The 20,665-nt window shown below is 43.6% G+C and overlaps 1 protein-coding gene across 1 annotated transcript; it reads right to left on the reverse strand.

Annotated features, from left to right (window-relative positions):
* On the reverse strand, window positions 2,132–20,480 carry LOC110403321 (transmembrane protein 182-like). Its single transcript, XM_021406435.1, has 6 exons — window positions 17,548–20,480; window positions 14,888–16,994; window positions 12,138–12,255; window positions 10,499–10,597; window positions 8,446–8,583; window positions 2,132–3,437 (listed from the first exon to the last, which is right to left on the reverse strand). The coding sequence occupies exons 2-6, from the start codon at window positions 15,038–15,040 to the stop codon at window positions 3,208–3,210; spliced, it is 738 nt and encodes a 245-aa protein (XP_021262110.1). The 5' UTR covers window positions 15,041–16,994; window positions 17,548–20,480; the 3' UTR covers window positions 2,132–3,207.

Here is a 20,665-nt window from a genome sequence, read left to right on the forward strand (position 1 = left end):
GGAAGATCTCCTGGTTCATCCCTGCTTGAGGTTCTTGCCCCTCACCTTGCACCTTACCTTAGGGAATCCCCGGATGGTAGTTTTCTTAGTCACCAGTAAAAGTGTGGATCTGACCAAAGAAAAACCTATTATCATTATTTTTTTGCCTCCCCTGAGAGGAAGTGAAACAGAGGAACAATTTGAATGAGGGAGCTGCAGAGACTTCATCTTTGGGTAGCGTCCCAACTCCCCATGTCTCCCACCTATTTGACAAATCTCGTATTATCTTACTTCACCAAAATCAAGCCTCTTAATCTCAAGGCATATAGCGTCTACTGTGTAACGCTGCCTGTGTGCGTGATCCACGAGGCCTGTACTTTAACACCCAAGATTCATTAATATTTCCTGCAGAGTGCTCAGTAAGTAGCAAATAAAGCAGGAAGTGTCCCAGATGTTGGAAAGAAAAAATGGAATAATTCATTGCTTACTAACGTCAAATGCTAATGTGAGAAAAGCATCCTTGAAGAAATCCTTGACTAAAATTCATCAGTGATGTGAAATCACTGTTTTAATTATGCATTTTTGAATGTATTTATTAGTCTCAGTACTGATCTGACTTACAGATGTTTAACAGTGATAAGAGTCTACTGCAGTCTCTGGAATTACTCATGATTTATAATGACAAAACTTGGATCAGAATTAGGTCCTTGTCAGTACTCTATAATATCCTTTCATCACACTTCTTCACATTCAACAGATGAAAGAGACCGTGGTTTCCACAATTTCAAGTCCTGCTGCTGAGTCCACCAGCTTATTTTTTTAAATTTCTCCTCCAGAAATAATGATTCTCACACAAAATTTTGTCTGTGTAAGGTATACTCACCACAAGAAAAACAGGAGGCCAAAGGATTTGGACTTTTTAGTCCACCAACATGATGTGTCTGGTTCACGCTTGTGCTGACTACAAATGTTGCATTTTCTTATAGGTCCTAATTCATTTAATTGTGCCAGCCTTGATTTCATTTTCTATATCCTTACTGTTGTGATTCTTAGAATCTGCTCAGTACTAGAGTTTAAACAAAAAACACACCCTCCATTCAAGAATGATTCAAAGTCATGATTTTGAAAAGAATGATTGAGTTTTAAACTATTGCTTGTTCTAGAGCTGATCCAGAAGGAGCAAGTCTCCAGGGATGGACTACTCCCTAAGGCATGAATGCTTGATTAAGCTAAATGTATTCCATAAATGCCTTGATGACATTAAACTAAATTTTTTAAAGAACAGATGGAGAAAGTTAATAAATATTTCATTTTGTAATATAAAACTCACTTCTATATTCACAACTTCAGGGATCCTCAGCTTCACAGATATCAATAAGTCTGATGGATTTCTTGCTGCATTCTCATACTTCTGCCCTGGTGTCTCTTATGGGATCATCATTTCTGCATGCTTGGATTGTTTTATGGGATCAGTGTAAGGCAAGTGACTGTAAATCTTGACCTCTTCTGCTCCTGGATTATATACTTTTATTCTTTGTGACCGTAAGTGTTCATCTCTACACTGAATAGATAATTACATGACAAAAATTATTCAAAGAGAATTTATAGTGAGAAATTATCACTTGAAGAGCTGATGGGGCACAGGCATAACCCAAATAATGAATTTTTTTTAAAAAACAGTTTAAAAATGCCAGGTAAAACATGGAAATTTCAGCGTGTTTGTAAATGTCATGAAACATCTACTCACTGGGGAAAAAATGCATGATTTTTACCTGTTTATAACAATTCTAGTCAAACGAAAATTCTATTAATGGAAATTAGTGTGAATTTTACTTAAGAACCATAGAACAAGCCTGTTATTCATACGAAAGAACTAATCTTTACATGTGGGAATTACAATTTCTCACTCTATGTATGCCATGAATCTTGTAAAAGAGTAATTAGAACTTGCTCCAAAAGGAAAGAAATGCCAGACTTGAATAATATTTTAGGAAGAGCATTAACAAACATTTTTATACTGCCAACAGTCTTCGCTGTTTTCTAGAAGAGGTTTACATTACATTATTAATTAAATATACTGAGTCAATAGTACGACATAAAGCTTTGGAAATATATGTTTACCATAAACTTTGACATCCATGAGAAAAGCACGTATTTTTAGTAAGTTTAATTTAAAATTTATGCAGATTAATTCAGCAAGCAAGGGCCCAACAAACTACTTCAAAGTAGCAAGATCCTGACTGAAAAACACAAGATCAACTCTTTGTCATTTCTCAAGTGTCTACAAACCTTCACGTACACAGGATAAATGACATCACCTCCTGAATTTAGATCATTTTGTATAGCATTAGCATGCATTACTCTTAGTGGGACCACTTTAACCTGTCAGACAGTGTACACTTGAGCAATTGCAAGAATTAAAAAATATATAAATTGCATATAATGAGTCTTTTCAGAGCTGGCCCTTTTGCTGAGTGGAATACAACAGGGTCCCATGCTGAGCTGGCTGACAGGTTCTACCATAAAAACAAACAAAAAAAAGCATAGTATCATTGTTCCCGTTTTCTTTCCCCCAGCTCCAATTTTCAGTTTTGGATTGCAAATTTCCACAACTCTCTGTCCGGGGAAAACATTAAATGCATAGTAGCACGGTGCTTTAAAGAAATACTGATTAATACAACTCATGTTGCATACCATAGACATTGGTTTAGTCATTATTACCAGTTAGGTTAGGCCCAGGTACATTTGTATCTTCAGAATTGGGGCTTTTAATGAAAAAACTCTCACGTTTCCTGACATTTCATTAAAACAGTTGTCCTTTGACGTCAATTAGAGCTAGCTAAAAAAAAAAATCATCCTTAATTGCTTTTTGGAAAAAGACATCAGAGCGTACACCCTCACAGCCACATTCAGTTACCTCTTGCAGGAAACAAGGGTGCTGGGAACCTCCAGTGCTGCTGAACACGGATGGGGCCGCGCTGGTAGCAGCAAGCCATGGTGGCTGCCTGGCACAGTGAAGGCTGGTCCTCCAATCTCAAACTGCTGCACAGTCCAGAGAGATGCCAACAGGACTCAGAGCTCCACCCCTGCCTCCACACAGCACTGACTTTAATCATGCACCTACGCCAACAGTTATAGCTACAAAAATGACATAATCTTCAAAACTTGTGTAAGTTCCATGAGAAGGAGCATCAACAATTTTCTCCAAGGGTTTCTCAGCACCTTTTCTTACTCAAGGGACTCTGTCATTTCTCTGCCAATCAGGAAGAAGATGAGCCCAGAGAGCAGCGACAGAGGCACGCCAGCGGCAGCAAGGAAGAAGGACCAGCCATAGAACACGTGTACAGGAGTCTCCTGCAGGCACACCTCGCTCCTCTCCAGGAGGATGTACTTTTGGAAATCGGCCACAAACTCCTTCCACAGCACAAAGAGGAAAATGAGCAGGAGAAATAAACTTCCTGAGAAGAGAGACAAAGGTGGTTATTCTACAGTTAGAGCCAGTGTGTGAAATACAGAAAGGTTAAAAGTGAGAAAAGATTGCAACAGGTTCCCATTTTTTTTTGCAGGCTAGTGTTGCAGAACAGCAACGTTAGTCATGTTTCCCCTGACAAAGGAGGCAGGAAAAGAGGAAAAGAGAGGAAAGAGATGCTCTTTCAGTATCAGATCCTATTTCCAGCAGAAACAGCAAGACCTGTAGACTGGTCCTACTGGTGGCAAGCACTACCTGGTGCTGGACCTACTGCAAGTAGCCACTGCCCCAGAACTGCAAGCAGAGCCCCACAGACACTGAGGAGGTTGCCCCAGCTCACAGAAGTGCCTCTTCGTGTCCATTTGGCCACGATACGTCAACCTCAGGTGAGCAACTCAATAGCAAAGTCAAACAGCTCATTTCATGAGGCCATTAAGTCTTTTTATGGCCCAATAGCACGTGAGACCCTACACGAGCCAGCTGGTAAAGGGCTGAGGGCGCTCCAGGCCTCAAGGTCAACATCTCCCTTGGCAGCTCTCCCATCAGACCCAGTGCCCTGTATCTGAAAAGCACAAGGAGGGCAGGCACCTTGCAGGCCTCGCACACATGCTTGGCTGTCCCAATTCCAACACTCCGTAACTCACAGTGATGGGGATCTGCGTGAAGCAGACAACAAAAAACAGTGTGGTCCCAATATTACTTGCTTCATTGCATTAAAGAATATATATAATGCGTTTAAAAATCAACATATATTAATACTAAATGGTGACGGTGTGATGACAGATCCGAAGCTACGTCAGTAATATCTTGTCTCGTCACTTCACAGCTAGAAGCTTGCCATTTTTAAACAGTGCCATATAACATACAGACAGATACACACACATGCATACATATATGAAAGAAATATATCACAGATTATGGTATTTTCATAATAGAAGCAAAGTGAGCAGTTTGAAATTAATACAGCTGACAAGTCATCGCACAGTTCTGCGAATGTGTTTTGGCTTCTGCTGGATTTCATTCCTCCCCTTGCAATTTTAAACCAAAGGTAGCTTGTACTATATTTAATTATTCCCCCTAGCAGCTTATGCACTACAAAATCCAGCTTTCATGCTAGGCAAAGGCTGCGGGTATGGCTTGACATTGATCTATCTGCTTAGCAATGGAGCTTAGTGAAACTTTGCTCGGAGGACACACAGCAGTGCTGGGCTGTGTTCCTGCTCATAGTGATATAAGCACATATTGTTGCTATAACACCCTGCTTCACATCTTGTAGGCTAGAATGAGGGTCCAAAACATTCCTCAATCCTCACTAGGGGTTGTACAGAAGTTGAAGCTACTCATCCTAAGCTGTTGTGTTTATTAAACTGCCTCCTATACCCTAGGACTGGGAATTGAATTTTAAAAATCAAAAGTTTGTGTAACCATACCAACACACTTCACATCACCACACTCTGCTATCTCAGACCGTTCTCCCTCCCATAGACAAGTCCTCACGGGCACTGCAAAGGCAGGCTAGGAGTTAAACAGCAGCTGGTGTAACATTTGCATGTTCATTGAGATTGTGATACCACTTGAAATTACGTGCACAAATAAATATTTTACACTTAATATGATAGTTGTATGTTTAAAATACCAATTATTCTACTTTAAGAAAATGATTGAATGTTTAAATAGTCACATGTTCTTTACAAAATACAATATATTGATAAGAAGGCAATTAAGTCTTTATTACTGATGTAATTTAAAATTAAATTAATTAGATAGCAACTGAACCTTGAAAAGTGCTCTTTTAAAGATCAATTTATATTTCATTAGCTTATAATACCTACCATAAGAGACACAAATAAAAAAGTAGTCCCAGAGGGACAGAGGACATGAGTATGGTAGTGGTTTTTTTCCAGAATTTTCTGTTTTTCTTTAAGTAACATTTTTTTTTTTTTTTGTTACTGTTTTATCCCTGGACAAACGAGATTGTCTGAGGCTCATTTAGTGGGGAAAGCAGACCAAAGCCTACCTGTCCCTGTGCAGCTCTTGGGGAACCTTCAAAGAATGTCATTGCTTTTTTCATTAAACAGGTGGTGGAGGTGATGGCACGGCCACAGCCTTGGCACCAAAATTCAGAATATCAAGACAAGAAAATGCAAGGAAAGTGATTTCTTTCCCACAGTAATCACACTGGAATTGCAAGGAGTCCCTGGGATTTATACAGTCTCCACAGTGAGAAAAGGAAATCAAAAGCCACCACCTTTGGATGCTTTTTGTAGCAGCTGTAGCAGAATGACATCTTTATTTCACACTGTCCCCAAATGTCTTCCTAAATGCAGAAAGTGGTTTGTTGGAGCCTTGGTCACCAAACTGAAAGAAAAATTTATTTTTAAGTACTGCTCTGTCCAGCAGCAAACCCAACTTGCCTCTTTCGCTCTGTTCATTAGACAAGTATAGAAAAAATTAAATGCAAAACTCAGTCTCCAGGCTGATGAGGTCAGTAGCATCTTGCAGTGGGGCAAATTGCAGGAAGATTGGAGTGGGGTGTTCAATCTTTCTCTTCCATCCAGGGCTAACTACAAGCTCTCCACTCCTCCTGTGCCTGGGAGAGCTGCACCCTAATAGTGAGTGAATGGGAGTCTGCCTCCTGGTTTCTCTCACTTCTTATCCTTGTGACACCTTTATAGCTCTTAATTGTAGGGACAGGTGAGTGAACTCAATCTTTAACTCTTATTCTTTGTGAGCTCCTGAACTTGCATGTAATCTCCTAATTGCAAGAAAAATGAACGTTGACAATCAGCAACCTGTTTGCCTCTTCAGGATGTTCATAGTAAGGGAATGGAAGGGTGACCTTCAGCTGCCTTTCCCCAGCCATCAGCTTCTGCTGCTCACGGAGAGCTTGAGACTTGCTGAAATGATTTGGGGGCAGGGGTGCTGAAAAACCAGGATGGGGACCACAGTGGCTGGAAGAAGCATGGATTGCATATTTACTGGTATTTCTGCTTTTCCAGGGGAGCTGGTAATGAGCTCCTGTTTGTGTTCCTTAACATCACCCAGGCTACAGCAAGACTATTCCTCCCTCCAGCAGCTGAGCTGCCCCAGGCCTGGATGAAGCCTATTCTCGCTTGTAAGCATGGCTGCTAAAACACCCAAAGGAAACCAAGGAGCACAAGAGAATACAACCCAGGAATTTCAATACAGCTTCCAGAAGATGCAATGCAGTGTTCGCCCAATGTCATCATGATGCTAGTTAAGTATATTGTCACCTGACAGTTTTTAGAAGGGATGATGAGGAAATAATCATTGAGGGGTGCATCCTGCATCCGTATGAACATTATTTTCAAGCAGGATTCATAAGTCTAAGTTCAGGATCCCCTCCAAAAAAAATTTACACTAATCAGCTGAAACCCTAAGCAAACTCTCCTGAAATGATATAGCATTCTTGTAGCTTTCACTTAGATCAAAAACATATCTTGGGGAGGATTTGGATCCTTAGGCCCCATCTCAGCCAGTTCAGCTCAAGCACACATCAGATTGCCAGCACTGATCACCAGAAGGCACTGGTACGTAACGAAGGTCTGGGAGCAAGATATCTTGCATTCCCAAATTAAATTTCTATGTGTACAACCACATAAAATTTACCTTTAGAAAAAAATTAAACCCAACCGAGCATTTATTAAACTGTATAAGAGAGAGATAAGCAGATACCCACAGGCTTGCTGGGCTTACTTCAATAACTGAAGACCTGGAGGCAAATGGAAAATTGGACAAAATGCAAAGCAAATTAGTAGAGGCAGGTAGGGCCACATTGATTTAGTGCCTCCCAGATTTTTTAGACAAATAGATAGATGCCATCTAGCTTCATGTTAACAAGCAGCTCAGCTGGAATCACGTGGTTAATTATTAGTACATCTGGAGGAGATGGAGACTAGGAAAGAGCCTGTGAAATGGAAAGGAAGCTAAATAACAGGAGGGAAAAAAAAGTAGAAGTTAATAAGGGGAAGACACAATGAAACTGGAAGGAATTTGGGTGGAGTTCTTCCAGGCTTCATTTTGGGACCTCTCTTGTTATTTTCATGAATGTTTTTGAGTCCAAAAAGCTTAAGCTGACAAAAAGCCCAAAATGGGAGAAAAGATGCTGGCTTGTGTTTGATTCATTCAGTGCTTGAGGAATCAAAACCTGGTGCAGGGCTCATAATTAAGCAAAATTAATTTCAGAGGAAGGCTTGAGTTCATTACAAAGTTCTTCACTTGGCATGGCTCATCAGAGCTCCAACCTTTAACTGCTTGCATTGCAGAAAAAAAAAAAAAAGCTTTTCTTCCAAGTTTGAGTCACAGTTATAAATCAAGTACTTCTCCAGTTATTCTCTCTCAAATACAGAAAAGGCCCAAGCGATAATTCAGTGGACTAATTTGTAATGGTAGTGGGAATAATGAATCAATGCCTATTTTTAATTCATTTTCCTGCTGTGACACCACTTTATCTTTTCAGATTTTATTAAAAACCAGCCCTCCAGTTTTGAATTGCTGGGCATGCCTTTCACTGCATGGTGGTTTTCCAGGTTCTAGCAGAGCAAAGGCAGAAGAGGCTTAAATACGAAGGCTGACTGACAGAACAGCGTGGCTGATCACTGCCTGGGATTAATGCAACTACAGACATTACTAAAATAAAAAGGCTCTGGATATCCTACAAGGCTATAGAAGAAAAATAGTATGTTTCCCAGTTCCCAGGCTCCTTAAGCCTAAGGTCCTTAAGGACCATCTTTCTAAAGCTTGGCTGAGCATAGAAGTTTATTCCCGCCTGGGGAAGGGGAACATTTATTCCAATTCACCACTGCTCCCATCAGAAAACCAATCTCTCCCCTGCATCCCTGGGTACCACCACAACACTGTGTGCCATCCATCACTGTGTGCCTCCCCGTCATTGGGTACCACCCCATTCCCTTGCATGCAGTAGGCTGTGCACACTCCTTTCTGTCCTGTGTGTCTGACTACTGCTGCTAGCTTACCTGAGGCTATCAGGAACCCGCCGCCCACTTTGTAGGACCTGGCGCTGACAAAGGGCACACCGCACACCAGCAGCAGTCCTCCCACCAGGCCAGCAGCCACGGCCAGTATGATGAACGCCGTCCAGAAGCCTCTGTACACTGCACAAGAGCCAAAAAGACGAGAGTCAGACGAAAAGGAGGGGAGGTTCGGATGGGTTTTTAAAAGGCTGTGTGGAACTCCTGCACCAACACCAGCTTGGGCAACAAAACGATGGTGAGCACTGGGGTCATGAGCAGTTTCTCCAGCAGAGAGCTGCTGCTGGTGCTGAGCAGAGCTGTAGCCAGTATTTTGTTGTGTGGGTGCAGAATGCACTGAGGGGTGCAAGTTCAGGCTGTGTGTCACGACCTAACACTGGGATTGGAATGAGAACATGGGGTTGAAAGCAGTTACAAGGAAACCGCACCACAGAGTATGTGAGGAGGAAGGACAGCCCCAGGTGTGGGCAATGAGGGTTCTTCAGGTAGAAACCCTCCAAACCTCCTCCCAGTTCCCTCAGTTTACCTGGTCTGCTCAGACCACCACCTCCCACGGCTCCCATTGCCTTTTGTTGCTCAGAAGCACGAGTTAGAGAGATTTGAGCTGAGCATGAGCAAACAGGCAATGCAGAAATGACTCACACTTGAAAGAAAAATGATACAGAGAAGATGCGTTTTGCTCATTTTAAGCCATTTTGTCAGAAGAGCCACTTAGGGAGAGATAAGTATCTTGAACTCTCCAAAACCACAGAATTCATTTTAATGTTTAACCTCCCATCACCCATTTCTCTCAGGGAGCCTAAGAGGATGCAGATAAGGCAGAATTATCTCTGGCGCAGGTAATAGCTGGAGGAGCCACTTCTTGGACGGCCTCCTGTTTTGTCATTATTTGCATTTGAGTATGGACTGGTTGGAAATAAAAAAACATGTGCGGCAGAAAAGCCTGCTCCATGCAGATTTCCCAATGCTTTGCAGTGGGGCTGGTGCAGATCCCAATTCCATGAATGTGGGTGCTGAGATATCCTCATCTCCATACTGACATGTCCCCATGTCCATGCAGTCACGTCCCCATCTTATGCCATCGTGACCCCATCTCCCCAGGGATGACCTCATCAAGACCAGTTCAGCAGCAGGGCTGCAGCAGCCCCAGCACCAGGGCTGTCCCCAGAAGGCATTTTGGAGGCAGCTGCAGAGGCTGCATAGCACAGGTTGATGGGCAGCGACAGATGGCTCAAGGGCCCTTTATTTAGCACGGAAAAATCCGTGTGTTTACCATCGAGATCATTCAGAAACTGGAGTTGTACCACTCTCTCCTAAGCAGAAAAATAAGCTGGCATTAGCCCGTGTGCCTGCCATACGCAGCCCGCAATGGGCTTCTCCCTCCACCATCCATTTCACATTGCAGCTTGCTCCCCGAGGCAGGGATCTGACACAGCAAAAGGAGCTCTCCCTCACATGCTCCTACTGACAAATATTTTTTTTAATTAATTTCTCATAAAAAAGTATAAAAAAAATAAAAAAAAGGTACTGCTAAAGGCTAAGGAAAAGGTCAAGATGTTTGTTTGTGCAGTATGCCTGCCCTGGATCCCCAGAGGCAACGCAGAGTGATGCACACTATTTAAAGAAATCAATTCATTTCCAAAAAGATCATGGAATTAATTCTAGCTGCTGCCACCAATTTAGCAAATTAAAATTCCTAGCAGCAGCTGATTCATTAAAGAACTCTGAAAATACAGAGAAACATAAATAAAAAGGGAACCAGTTGAAAGGAGAGCTCTCCAACTGTGTCATATTCGACGTATTAAAAATAAGCGCGATGGATCTTCTGACAATTTGGTCTTTAACTGATTTTCCAGTGTTTGTTTATTTTGTCTTGCAACAAATCAATGCTGGCGCTCTCCCAGGAAGCCACGCGAGGCCACTTTGCAAGGAGCTTCCCTGGTCATGCTTGGCCATGAGGATTTGCATTAGGGCACACATAGCACACAAGGTGCTTCCCAGCCCTACGACTTGGAAAAGGAGCTGGGAAGGGACCCACCTGCGGTCGTGTCATAGGAGGGATGTGGGAAAGGCCCCAGGACGATGGGCATGGGGAACAGGTAGCCATGCATGCAGTGCTTGGGGTGCGCTTGGCTGGCTGCAAAAGAACAACAAGAGGTTTGCTTTAATTTTGTGCAAAACCATAGTTACACTGTTCAGATGGTAAATTGACATCAATATTCCCATTGCTATTTTGCTCCAGAAACCACCTGCAAGGGGGAAAGGGATTTGGGTACCAGAGCCCTTGGGTTGGTGAGAAAGGAAAGCACAATTAGAATGGACGTGCCCCATCAATATTAATACCACCGAGACTTATCGTGATTAACGGTAATAGAATGAATGTTAAATGAATTAATTAATGATTGGACACTTATTTAAATATGTTCCCCAGCTCAAAGGAACACTTTATAATGGGTGGACATTAGTTCATGCTAAATTGACTATGGAATACCTATTGAATTAATTATTACATCCATGAGAGCAGCAAATTAATTTGCCATGATCAATCCTATTATAATAAATACCTAAAGAAGTAATAAAAATTTGCCAGCTATAAGAAAGAGTCATTTTACTTCAGGTAACATCGTACTGTATAATGTATTCCTGTATAATGTAATTAGATAGCAAGCTCCCTCTCTCCAGCCTTTTTCATCAAAAAAATTCCATGTGAAAAACTCTGGGCTGTTCTACTGAACAGTGGCAGCAACAGTTTTACAGAAAACAGAGGTCAGGGACTGAGGGACAGCAAAACCATCCAAAATTTTAACCACCGACAAATAAACATTGTGGGAACCTGCATTATTTTCAGACAAATCCCTCAGTAGGGTGATCCTGCTGCTCCATGAGCCTGCAAGCATCTCTGAGCAGAGCGAGCACAGGGTCAGGGCCTTTGCAATGTTGAAAACCTTTGCAGACCTTAATATTTTTTCTTCGTCTCTGAACATATTTCACCTTCTTCGATTTTTTTAAACATGAACGCGCTTTCAGAAAATAATGATTTTGCATCACTCTGCTTCTTTGCAGTGAAATCCTCACACTTGTGACTCCTATGACCTTAAAAAGCAAAACAGGCACGAACTGAAAGCAAAGGTCTCGTGTGCCCAGGAGCACAAACCCACATGGTTCTGGCTCTGTATGGGCTACCCCTGCCCGCTGCTGGGTGCATCCTGACTTTCTTTGGCTTGAAAGCAGTAGGAGGGGGAATGCTCAGCCAAAAGGGGAGCACCTGGAGGTGCTCATGGTTGGATGGGGCCCTGGGCAGCCTGATCTGGTGGGGGACAACCAATTTTCTATGAAAAACAGGAACTGAAGAGCAGTGCTAAGGGCAAGATGGGCATGGGTTCAAATTCGTCACACCTTAGCTGGATACAAATATCAGGGTGCATGGGGGCAAAGTTGACCCTGCTGGTGGATGCCATCATTCCATCTTCATGGGTGATATTTTAATTGGCACCAAGGAGTTCCTATGTGATGGTGTGCCCAATGAGAGCAAAATCCAAGCCCAAAAAAGGAACCCAGGAAGAGTGCCCCAAGTTAGCTCTTAGTAGAGAGATGATGAGAATGAAAAAAAAATGTAACAAAACAGAGTGTAGAGGCTGGCAGCAGCACCAAGAGGCACAGCATGGCTGGGTACTCACTGTACCAGAAGGTCCAGATGGTCGCAGACTGGCCCTCACCAAAGAACCAGCACCGCCAGAAGAAGCCCTCGTGATGGAAAGTGAGGATCTGTGTCCCAGCCTCTGCCAGCGTGTCTGCCTGTAGGGAGCAAAGGACAAGCTGGTATGAGGATGGTCACGGCAACAGTGAGAAGCGTGTGTGTTTAGCTCGGATGGTTGTGCGTTCATTGCTGCTGTTTGAGTTGGTTTTGGAGGGGTCAAGGGACAGCTGCTGCCCTCCATTTTCTGCCATACCACAGCTACAAAACAAATATTTTAGTCTTATCACAGCTATCCTGATAAAAATGATCCCGCAGATCCTCACAGGCCATCTTCTCCTCTCTCCGAAGACTCTGAAGCACTGATTGCCGGAGCTGGAAAGGTATGCCAGGGATACTGCTTCTTAAATAATTTCCCAAAATGCTATTGCTGTTGTAACCAGCTGGAACCAGGTGGATTACCAGGTAAGCAATTTCAGAGGTGACCAACACAACAGGTCAGATGCCCTTGCATTCTGCAGGATCCATGTAAGTTCTCACCTAACCCCAGAAGGCAGCCCAATCCTGTCACTCCCACTGAGCCTTTGCTCACCATCACAATAGTTTCCTGCTTTCCTCCTGCTGAGCCTGCAGAGGTTATGCTATGGGAGATGTGAGATGGGAATTACTCTTTGACCCCACCAGTTTTCTCATGGCCCAGTTCAGGGTGCTGACAAATACTTTTTTTTTGGTCTAACTGCAACCTATGGACCAGACTGTGAGTGCAAGGTCTAGGTCTTTCCAGAAGGGAGAATATTGCAGTGCTGAGTCATAGACTAATTACTGAAAAGCTTATTGAAACCGTATCCAAAATTCATTTTATCTTTCTCATGCTCACTTTGGTTAAGGAGACACGACTGTTAGAAAGTTCTATTTTGTGGAGGATGGAGAAACTTTGCAGAGGAATGGCTGTGCACTGAGGAAAAAAGATGGGCTCAGCAGGGAGGTGCTGGGAGATGGATGCTCCCTCACCTTGAGGTCCTTATACATCAAGTTGTGACCACTTCCAGAGTTCTGAGTCTCCTTTTATTTTCAGGATAAATTGCCAGCTATGGCAATGGTGCCATGCAGACCCCACTGGCTCCCAAGCTGCTGACTTGGTGCACATTTAACTGCTGCATGGCAGATACAACCATCATTATCCATCAGGGATAGCACTTGCCAGTTTAGGAAAAGGCAGATAAGGTAAGACCCACTGTAGGCAATCAGTGCCTGAACTAAGAATCACAGAAATAGCATCTGAAATAGAAATAAAACAGCTCAGAGGAAAGAAGAGTGGTGCTCACTTCTTCCTGGCACTTCTGGAATCACCCTGCCTCGGTGACCAGCAAACCAACACGTGGCCAAGAGCATCCCTGACACCTCTGAGGTGTCTGTGTCATGCTGCACACTGTCCCTGCTGTCCCTTTCATTCTAGAGGACAGCAAAACTAACAAAATCCAAAACAATTAATGCTGTCATTTCCTAAGCACAGAACCGGAGCTGCACTCCTCTGCCTCCTTTGGGGTTGTATTGCACTGCTTTAGACATAAAAGACAGTCTCTTCTGCCAGGCAGTTTTTTCTATCAATTTTTTTTTTTTTTAACTAGAAAAGTCATTTGGAAACATGACTCAAGCAGTGCCCCACAATTGACAACAGGATTCTGAAATGACAGCATTTCTTGCTGGCATCATGATGCTTACCCAGTGTGACTCACCACACCAGAAAACATCAAACCTAATTGGATTGAACTTTGGAGTAACAAAAAGTCTACACGCAACAAGGATCCTCCTGTCATTTTTTAATTGCAGCCACACATTGATCAGCTCAGAAATACTTCACAAGAGCGGATGGCTGCGGGAATGGAGCTGGCTGCCATTGCTTGGGCAGGCAGACAGCAGCAAGTTCGGCTCACAGCACACTTTCAAAAGGATCTATAAACATGTGATAGGAGCACTAAGCATTAAAACACCTGTCATAAAAACAGGAAACATTCAAAATTGTCTCTCCTGCTAACAGAAACCCTACACAATCCCTAATTTGACAATAGGCCTCTTCACGTGAGATGGGCAGGAACCACGGCCGGCTCTGCCACGCACCTGCTGCTCACTCCTCTCTGCTGTCTGAACCACAGCTCTCTCACTTCAGATGTAAATGCTTGCCAAGCTCTACACTTTAAAATATGAACTACTTTTAAACGAACAAATGAGGCGGAGAAATCTTTTAATAGAAAATATCAGGAGATATCTTTTGTTTTTCGAGGCAAAGGCTGTCAACAAGTAAAGCTTTTACATTTTTGCCTTTCATTCCCTAACATTCATATCTGCCAGAATACAGAAGCACTGTGTTCATGTTTTCTAGACATTTTTACTGTCAAAACTTTCACAGAATTGTAGAACGGCTTGAGTTGGAAGGGATCTCAAAGCCCACCCAGTCCCAACCCCACTGACGTGGGCTGGCTGCCCCTCACTACATCAGGCTGCCCCAGCCCCATGCAACCCGGCCCTGAGCACCTCCAGGGACGGGGCATCCAGGGGAGCTCAGGATGACTTTTTACATTAACAGGTCACTGTAAAATAAGCATAAATATCATCATGGATCGGAAGCTGCCACCACCTGATCTGAAGGTAGCTGTGTCGCTTTTCGACATTTTTAGAGCAGATTATTTAAATGTCAGCTCTCTCTTCCCCAGAATAACCTGGTTGGGGATTTACCTCTCCGGCGTGGTGCGTGCTGTTCCCATCCCCAGTGACCCCACACACGTCCGCAGCCAGCAGCCAGTAGTCCGTCCCAAAGGCGAGCAGGAAGAGCAGCACGGCTGTGCTGCCCAGGATGCCTGCGGTTAGCGCGGCGACACCAGCCTTCATGGCCCAGCAGAATTTGGGGAAAAGGGGGAAAACACTGGAGCTCCCCAGTCACTGAGGGAAGGGAAGGGAGAGAAGTGCTATTCTGGGATGCAGATCGGGATCTTCGGGCAGCTGGTGTGAGTTTCAGGGGGTGGCGGGAAAGGGACTAATAAAAGCAGATGACCTGGCGTAGCCAAACAGCTGTGGCATTAAGGGAACATGACAAATAGCTGTTGAGACAGAGCAGGACAGCTTCCAAAAAAACACATGGCTGCTCACTTCAGCACGGTGAGCAGTGAGCATAGGTCATGAGCACTCGTGCAGAGCCCGGTGAACCAGAGAGCTTAAAGCCTGCTGTGTGTGGGACGAGCAAACCTGAGCCCGCAGATATCACCATTCCGGAGCCCAGGGCCCTGCGGTATCTTCACTTGTGTCTGCCAAAGCACCATGTAGAAGTACGCAGACACAAACTGCAGGGGTCCAAGGGACGGCATTAAAATATCAGTGACCATCAAAACCTCGGTGCTCTCGGAGTGACGCGATCATCCCACACACACGTGATTACATCAGCATGTCTGCATCCAGCAAGGCGCGGAGCACGGAGCTCAGATGTCTGCATCTGCACATCCTTCCTACACACCTGGAGCACGGGGATCTCCCTGCTGCCGCACAGAAGCAGGCGATATATGGCACTCAGTCCCCTTCCAGTATCTCACCGGGCATGAGGACTATACTGTGCAGAATTCTGTTGCCATTCGGTTCCTAATGCTTTCGTCTGCTGCTGGAGCATCTGCTGCAGATCACTGCCAGCAACAGGATGCCAGACCAGGAAAACTGCAATTTCTGTAGGGCAATAACTATATTACTGTGGCATGCCAGCAGTCTAGGGGAGGAAATTTAAACTACAGTGAAAATTCAAGTGCCAATTTTCAAACCTTAGCCTAAGTCATGACCCGATCTAAAAGGAGGATAGAGGAAAGTGCTGACCTCCTCAACCAAATTGCCAAATTAATTTCTAAATCAGTGTAATGAAGGCAGCTGGGCACATATGGGTATAGCAGAGAAGCTGCCCGCTGCTGAGGGAACTGGAGAGAGTCAGGTGAAATTCTGACCACACTTCCAAGCAACTGCCGTTGCACACGGACTGATGAACCTGAGTATAATGGACTTTAAATTACAATAATCGACTGTACCTTCTGTACTGTTCTTTCTTAAATATTGCAGGCTGGGGTGGCTCTTAAATAATACAGCAGGTCTTTCTTCCTCACTGTCATAGTGGGTTAATGGTACACAACAACTACCGCAGCAAAGTGATCTCCTTCTATTGAACACAAAACAGTTAATTAAATACAAAGTGCAATATATCTATCACCTAATTAATCTCCAATAAATGCAATTTCAATCGGTTTCCATTTAACAAACATGGAATACTTGCGAAACCTGTCTGGAGCAGCCAAGAAAATCGGTTACCCTGTATATTTGTGTTGCACAGCTCAGAGCTGAGCCCAGAAGTGGGGATGTTCTGCCTGGGGGTGCCCCGTGAAAGCACAGCCTCACATACCAGCAGTGAGGACTCACAGATCTCAGTGCAACCACATTAAATTACAATGCAAAGTGGGCACTTGTGTATTCAAAAAAAAAAAAGGGGAGGGGGGTTAATGCACACATCCATGTTTAGGTGTGTGCTTTTTAGTTAGCTGTATTTGGCAGTGCTGCGTTTATGCTAATGCATATTTGCACGTTAGTGTGGTTTGCCATTTGGAAGGCATCCTGCGCAATTCTCAGTCCCATTGGCAGCAAAACGCTGCATGGCTGCAGCAGAGCATCACTGTGCCCGGCCCTGGCTCCTGATGGGCTGCTCTGTGCCCAGCCAAACATCTTCCAAATTCTTCGGCTGTGGAGTTTGCAAGGTCAGAGCGCCTCTCCAGTGAGCTCCTTTCTCCTTGGCTCAACCCCATGCACGTGCTCCTCACCTCTGCAGAAAAAAAAGTACATAATATTGAAATTTTTATAATAGAAATGTTTTTTTTTTGTTTTTTTTTTTAGTATTGTGAACTAGACTAACAGACAAAGCAGTGCCGTTACTCTTGAGCAAAAGCATCCTTATTAGTTTTAAGGCTCAGATCTATTCTGGCTTCAAAGATTGAAGTTGTTTTTTGGTTTCCTTCCGTAGAAGCATTTTGTTCATACAGATTTTACACAATGCAACAGATGGCCTTGTTAATGGACAAGACACACGTGCACCACGCTCTGTAAGGCTGGGCACACCGGTGAGATGGTGGCTGGCCTTTCCAGCTTGCTTTGGGATTTCTGGAGAAGTCCTGGCATGGACTGCAAGGAATAAACATTTGCATTAACATTTGCCCCTTTAATTCTGCATGAAGATCATAATCATCGGTTTGTCTCCATCCACGTCTACATTTCTCTTGGAAGAAGCATGTAAGTCCGGATGCTGAAAGATCTTTGGTGTTTCTGGTGAAACCCCCAGTACTTGATGGCAGGAGAGAAGAAAGCTCAGCTTGCCTCACCTGCTTTTTAGGAGTCGCCAGCGCTTTCCAGGATTAAGCTGTTATAATCACCTTAAGCAGTCATGAAATAAAATAAACACAAGCATGATTTTCTGATTTTTCAAAGTAAAAAAAAAAAAAAAAAAAAAGCCCACATGCTGAATGCAAATTCCTTCTGGAGGGGTGAGAGCGAGGCAGATTTACAGCTCGCTTCTGAGCGTGGCTGATCTCTGTGCCCAGGTGCCAGTTTGGGCTCTCACTTTGTCATTGAACTACTCCACATCATTAGCAACTTTTGCATGTTTTAACCCGAACTTTCAAAAGACTCCTGCAAACTTCCCAAGTGAGTGCAGAGCCATAACTCTCTGAACTAGCAAAGGAATCAAGCTGATGCAATTTATTTCCACAGAAGCATGCGATATTCAATGATACAGCGAATCCATGTTTTAAACACTTTTTAAAGGAGTAAAACCCTGCAAAGAATTAATTAGGCATGCTCTGAGGCCCACGCATTTAACAGTTTTCCACTCAGTTGTTGAATTTTAAGACCACCAACACTGGATACTGGCACAGATTATCAAATGTATGCTAGGCTGAAATACACACTAGGCAGAAGGCTTGGCCACTAAGCAGCTGGAAAATACTTCATGAAAGCTATGGCTGTGCTATTATATTTTGTAAAGAAACTTTTTTAAAAAATCCATAGCATCTAGGAGGTTAAATTTGGGGCAGAGTGACTCACTGGGAAAGTATGTACTGCGCAGAATATTGTCTTCTCTGCAGATCAAGCAAATTGTTCATCTAGCGGTGAGGCATTTAACGTCCCAGCACTGCAGAGCAGCACTGGGAGAGATCAGCGGGTTAATGGGATCCATACAGGATCAGGCCTATGCCTGGTTGTCCATTTTTTCACCATCAGAGAAAATTTGGGTTCTGCAAAGACCCCATTTTCTGGAAGCAGCCTGCTTTTTCAGACCATTTTTATCACTTACTACAGCATTACAAAGAAATCTAGACGTGCCAAAGCAGCCACCAACCGATAAGGGCCTTGGTAACCCATAACAGTATTGCAGAGAACTCATTTTATATGATGGGAAACTCAAGTGAAAAGAGATCGTTATCTAAGTACCCAAGGCTTGGAAGCACAATGGATGCTGTACAAGACAAAACTATACAGACATTTGTCCAGATATTCCGGAGGGGGGGGGGGGGGTGAAAACAGTTTAGGAAAAAGAAATGGATGGGAGATTCACAAAGTTTCTATCCTTGGTTTAAAAACTTGATTTAAAAGTCTTTGTCGAGAAACTCGGTTTCTTTTCATTTTTGCTCTATAACCACAGACTACAAAGGCCCCATCTTGCTAAATCTGTAACTATTTACTGTGCTGAATTTAATCAAAAATGTTAAGCCTTGCGGACTGCAGGTGGGCAAGGGGAATTCCAACCTGAGGTAGTCAAGGACCAAGTGCAGCATTGTGCTCCTCTCCTTGTGTGCAATTTCTTACCCAACAACCAGGCCACTTTTTGTACAGAAAAACAAACAAACGAAACAAAACTATAGTTGAAGATGACAATAGAATTATACAAAAATCAGTAAATATGAACATATATCCATATGCATGCACAAAATACTAACGTAAGGCTGATTTTCATTTGCAAGGAGATGAATTTACAGTGTTGGGCAGTGAGGAGTAGCCTTCAATTAAAAATTATTCAGTTTATTCTGAGACATTGTACAGGAGTTTATCCAAATAAAAATGAGACCCTTACATCTTTGTAAAGCAAACACATACAATTTTGTGCCTTTAACTTTGAATGAATGCTGCAGGGTACCAGGCAGTGATCTCCTAAGGGAGCATTCATGCACACAGGAGATTAGCACCCAAGGTCCAAAAATATCATGGAGGGAAGTATGCAAATTCCTATAATTTCTTTTATTCTTAATTCAGAAAGAATTGTTCAGATTAAATCATAGAATCATTAAAGTTGGAAAAGATCATCTAGTCCAACCATTAGCCCATCCCCACCACGCCCTCTAAGCACGTCCCTCAGTGCCACATCCTCATAGTACTTGAACACCTCCAGGGACAGTGACTCCCCCACCTCCCTGGGCAGCCAGTGCCAGTGCCTCACTGCTCTTTCAGAGAAGGAATTTTTCCTGATATCCAACCTGAACCTCCCCCAGCACAACTTAAAAATGCTCTTGAATTCATTGCAGAGGAAGAGGAAGAGAAAAAAAAACACCAATGTTTGCAGTGCCAAACCTGAGCCTTTTGGGTTTGGCTAAGGATAAGAATTCAAAGGCTTGGACACTTACCTTCAGCTTCGGACAAAGTGACCCAAATGCAGAAGTGTCTCTCATCCTCAGGTGCTATCCTTGCAGCTCTGCACCTACTCTGCAGCAGGGATTGTGCCTTTTCCAACAGCAGAGGGATAGGGACGACCCCTTTCTCTAATTATTAGGACACTAATTCAAGCTGCCTCCAACACTGTAAGTCTCGGAAATGGCAGCAAAAACCCTCTTAGAGCCTTTGCAGTCCTGCTTGCTGTGCAGGCACCAAGCTTTGCACTGGTTGGTGCCTGCTCTGGAGCAGATGTTGCAGCCCCAGCAGCTGTGCTGCAGCAACGTGCAAGAGGAGTGACCCCAGGTCAGTGACCGTCCCCTCTCCCCTTCCAGCACTGCTCTTTGTGCAAGAGTTTGCATGTTACACACATCAGAGATCAAAATGGGCAGGCTTCTCCATAAGCCATTTTATTTCTCAATGTTTATGCCTTAAACGAATTTTCAAATATTTGTACTCCTTTTAACGCACCTGTAATAAGTTTTCCTTAAAAGACCCGTGTGCGGGTGGGGACGTTCCCTCTCTAAGATGCTCCGCCTGATTGAACAACATGATCTGACTCAAGAATGCACAAGATTAATGCTCACACTGAGGACTCACCAGTTCCTGAGGAGCAGCAGAGGTCTCTTGCTCTTTCTGCTGTCATTCCTGCAGCATGCTCCACTGCCTAATAAAACTCTCCTTGAGATTATAAAGTTTCTCCTAACATGTAATCTAAATGCTCCCTGCTGTTTATTCTATCCCTTCTGACTACTGAGAAGACCTGATACCTCATTTTATTAAACACATTTTCTTGCA

This window comes from Numida meleagris, chromosome 8, assembly GCF_002078875.1.
Source record: "Numida meleagris isolate 19003 breed g44 Domestic line chromosome 8, NumMel1.0, whole genome shotgun sequence".
In the NCBI taxonomy this organism is placed as follows: domain Eukaryota; kingdom Metazoa; phylum Chordata; class Aves; order Galliformes; family Numididae; genus Numida; species Numida meleagris.

Coding starts and splice junctions, on each gene's coding strand:
- LOC110403321 (XM_021406435.1), bottom strand. CDS start 15,040: ATGAAGGCTGGTGTCGCCGCGCTAACCGCAGGCATCCTGGGCAGCACA. Junction 12,256..14,887: donor GCACGCACCACGCCGGAGAG/GTAAATCCCCAA, acceptor TGCTCCCTACAG/GCAGACACGCTGGCAGAGGC. Junction 8,584..10,498: donor CTCCTATGACACGACCGCAG/GTGGGTCCCTTC, acceptor GCTCTTGTGCAG/TGTACAGAGGCTTCTGGACG.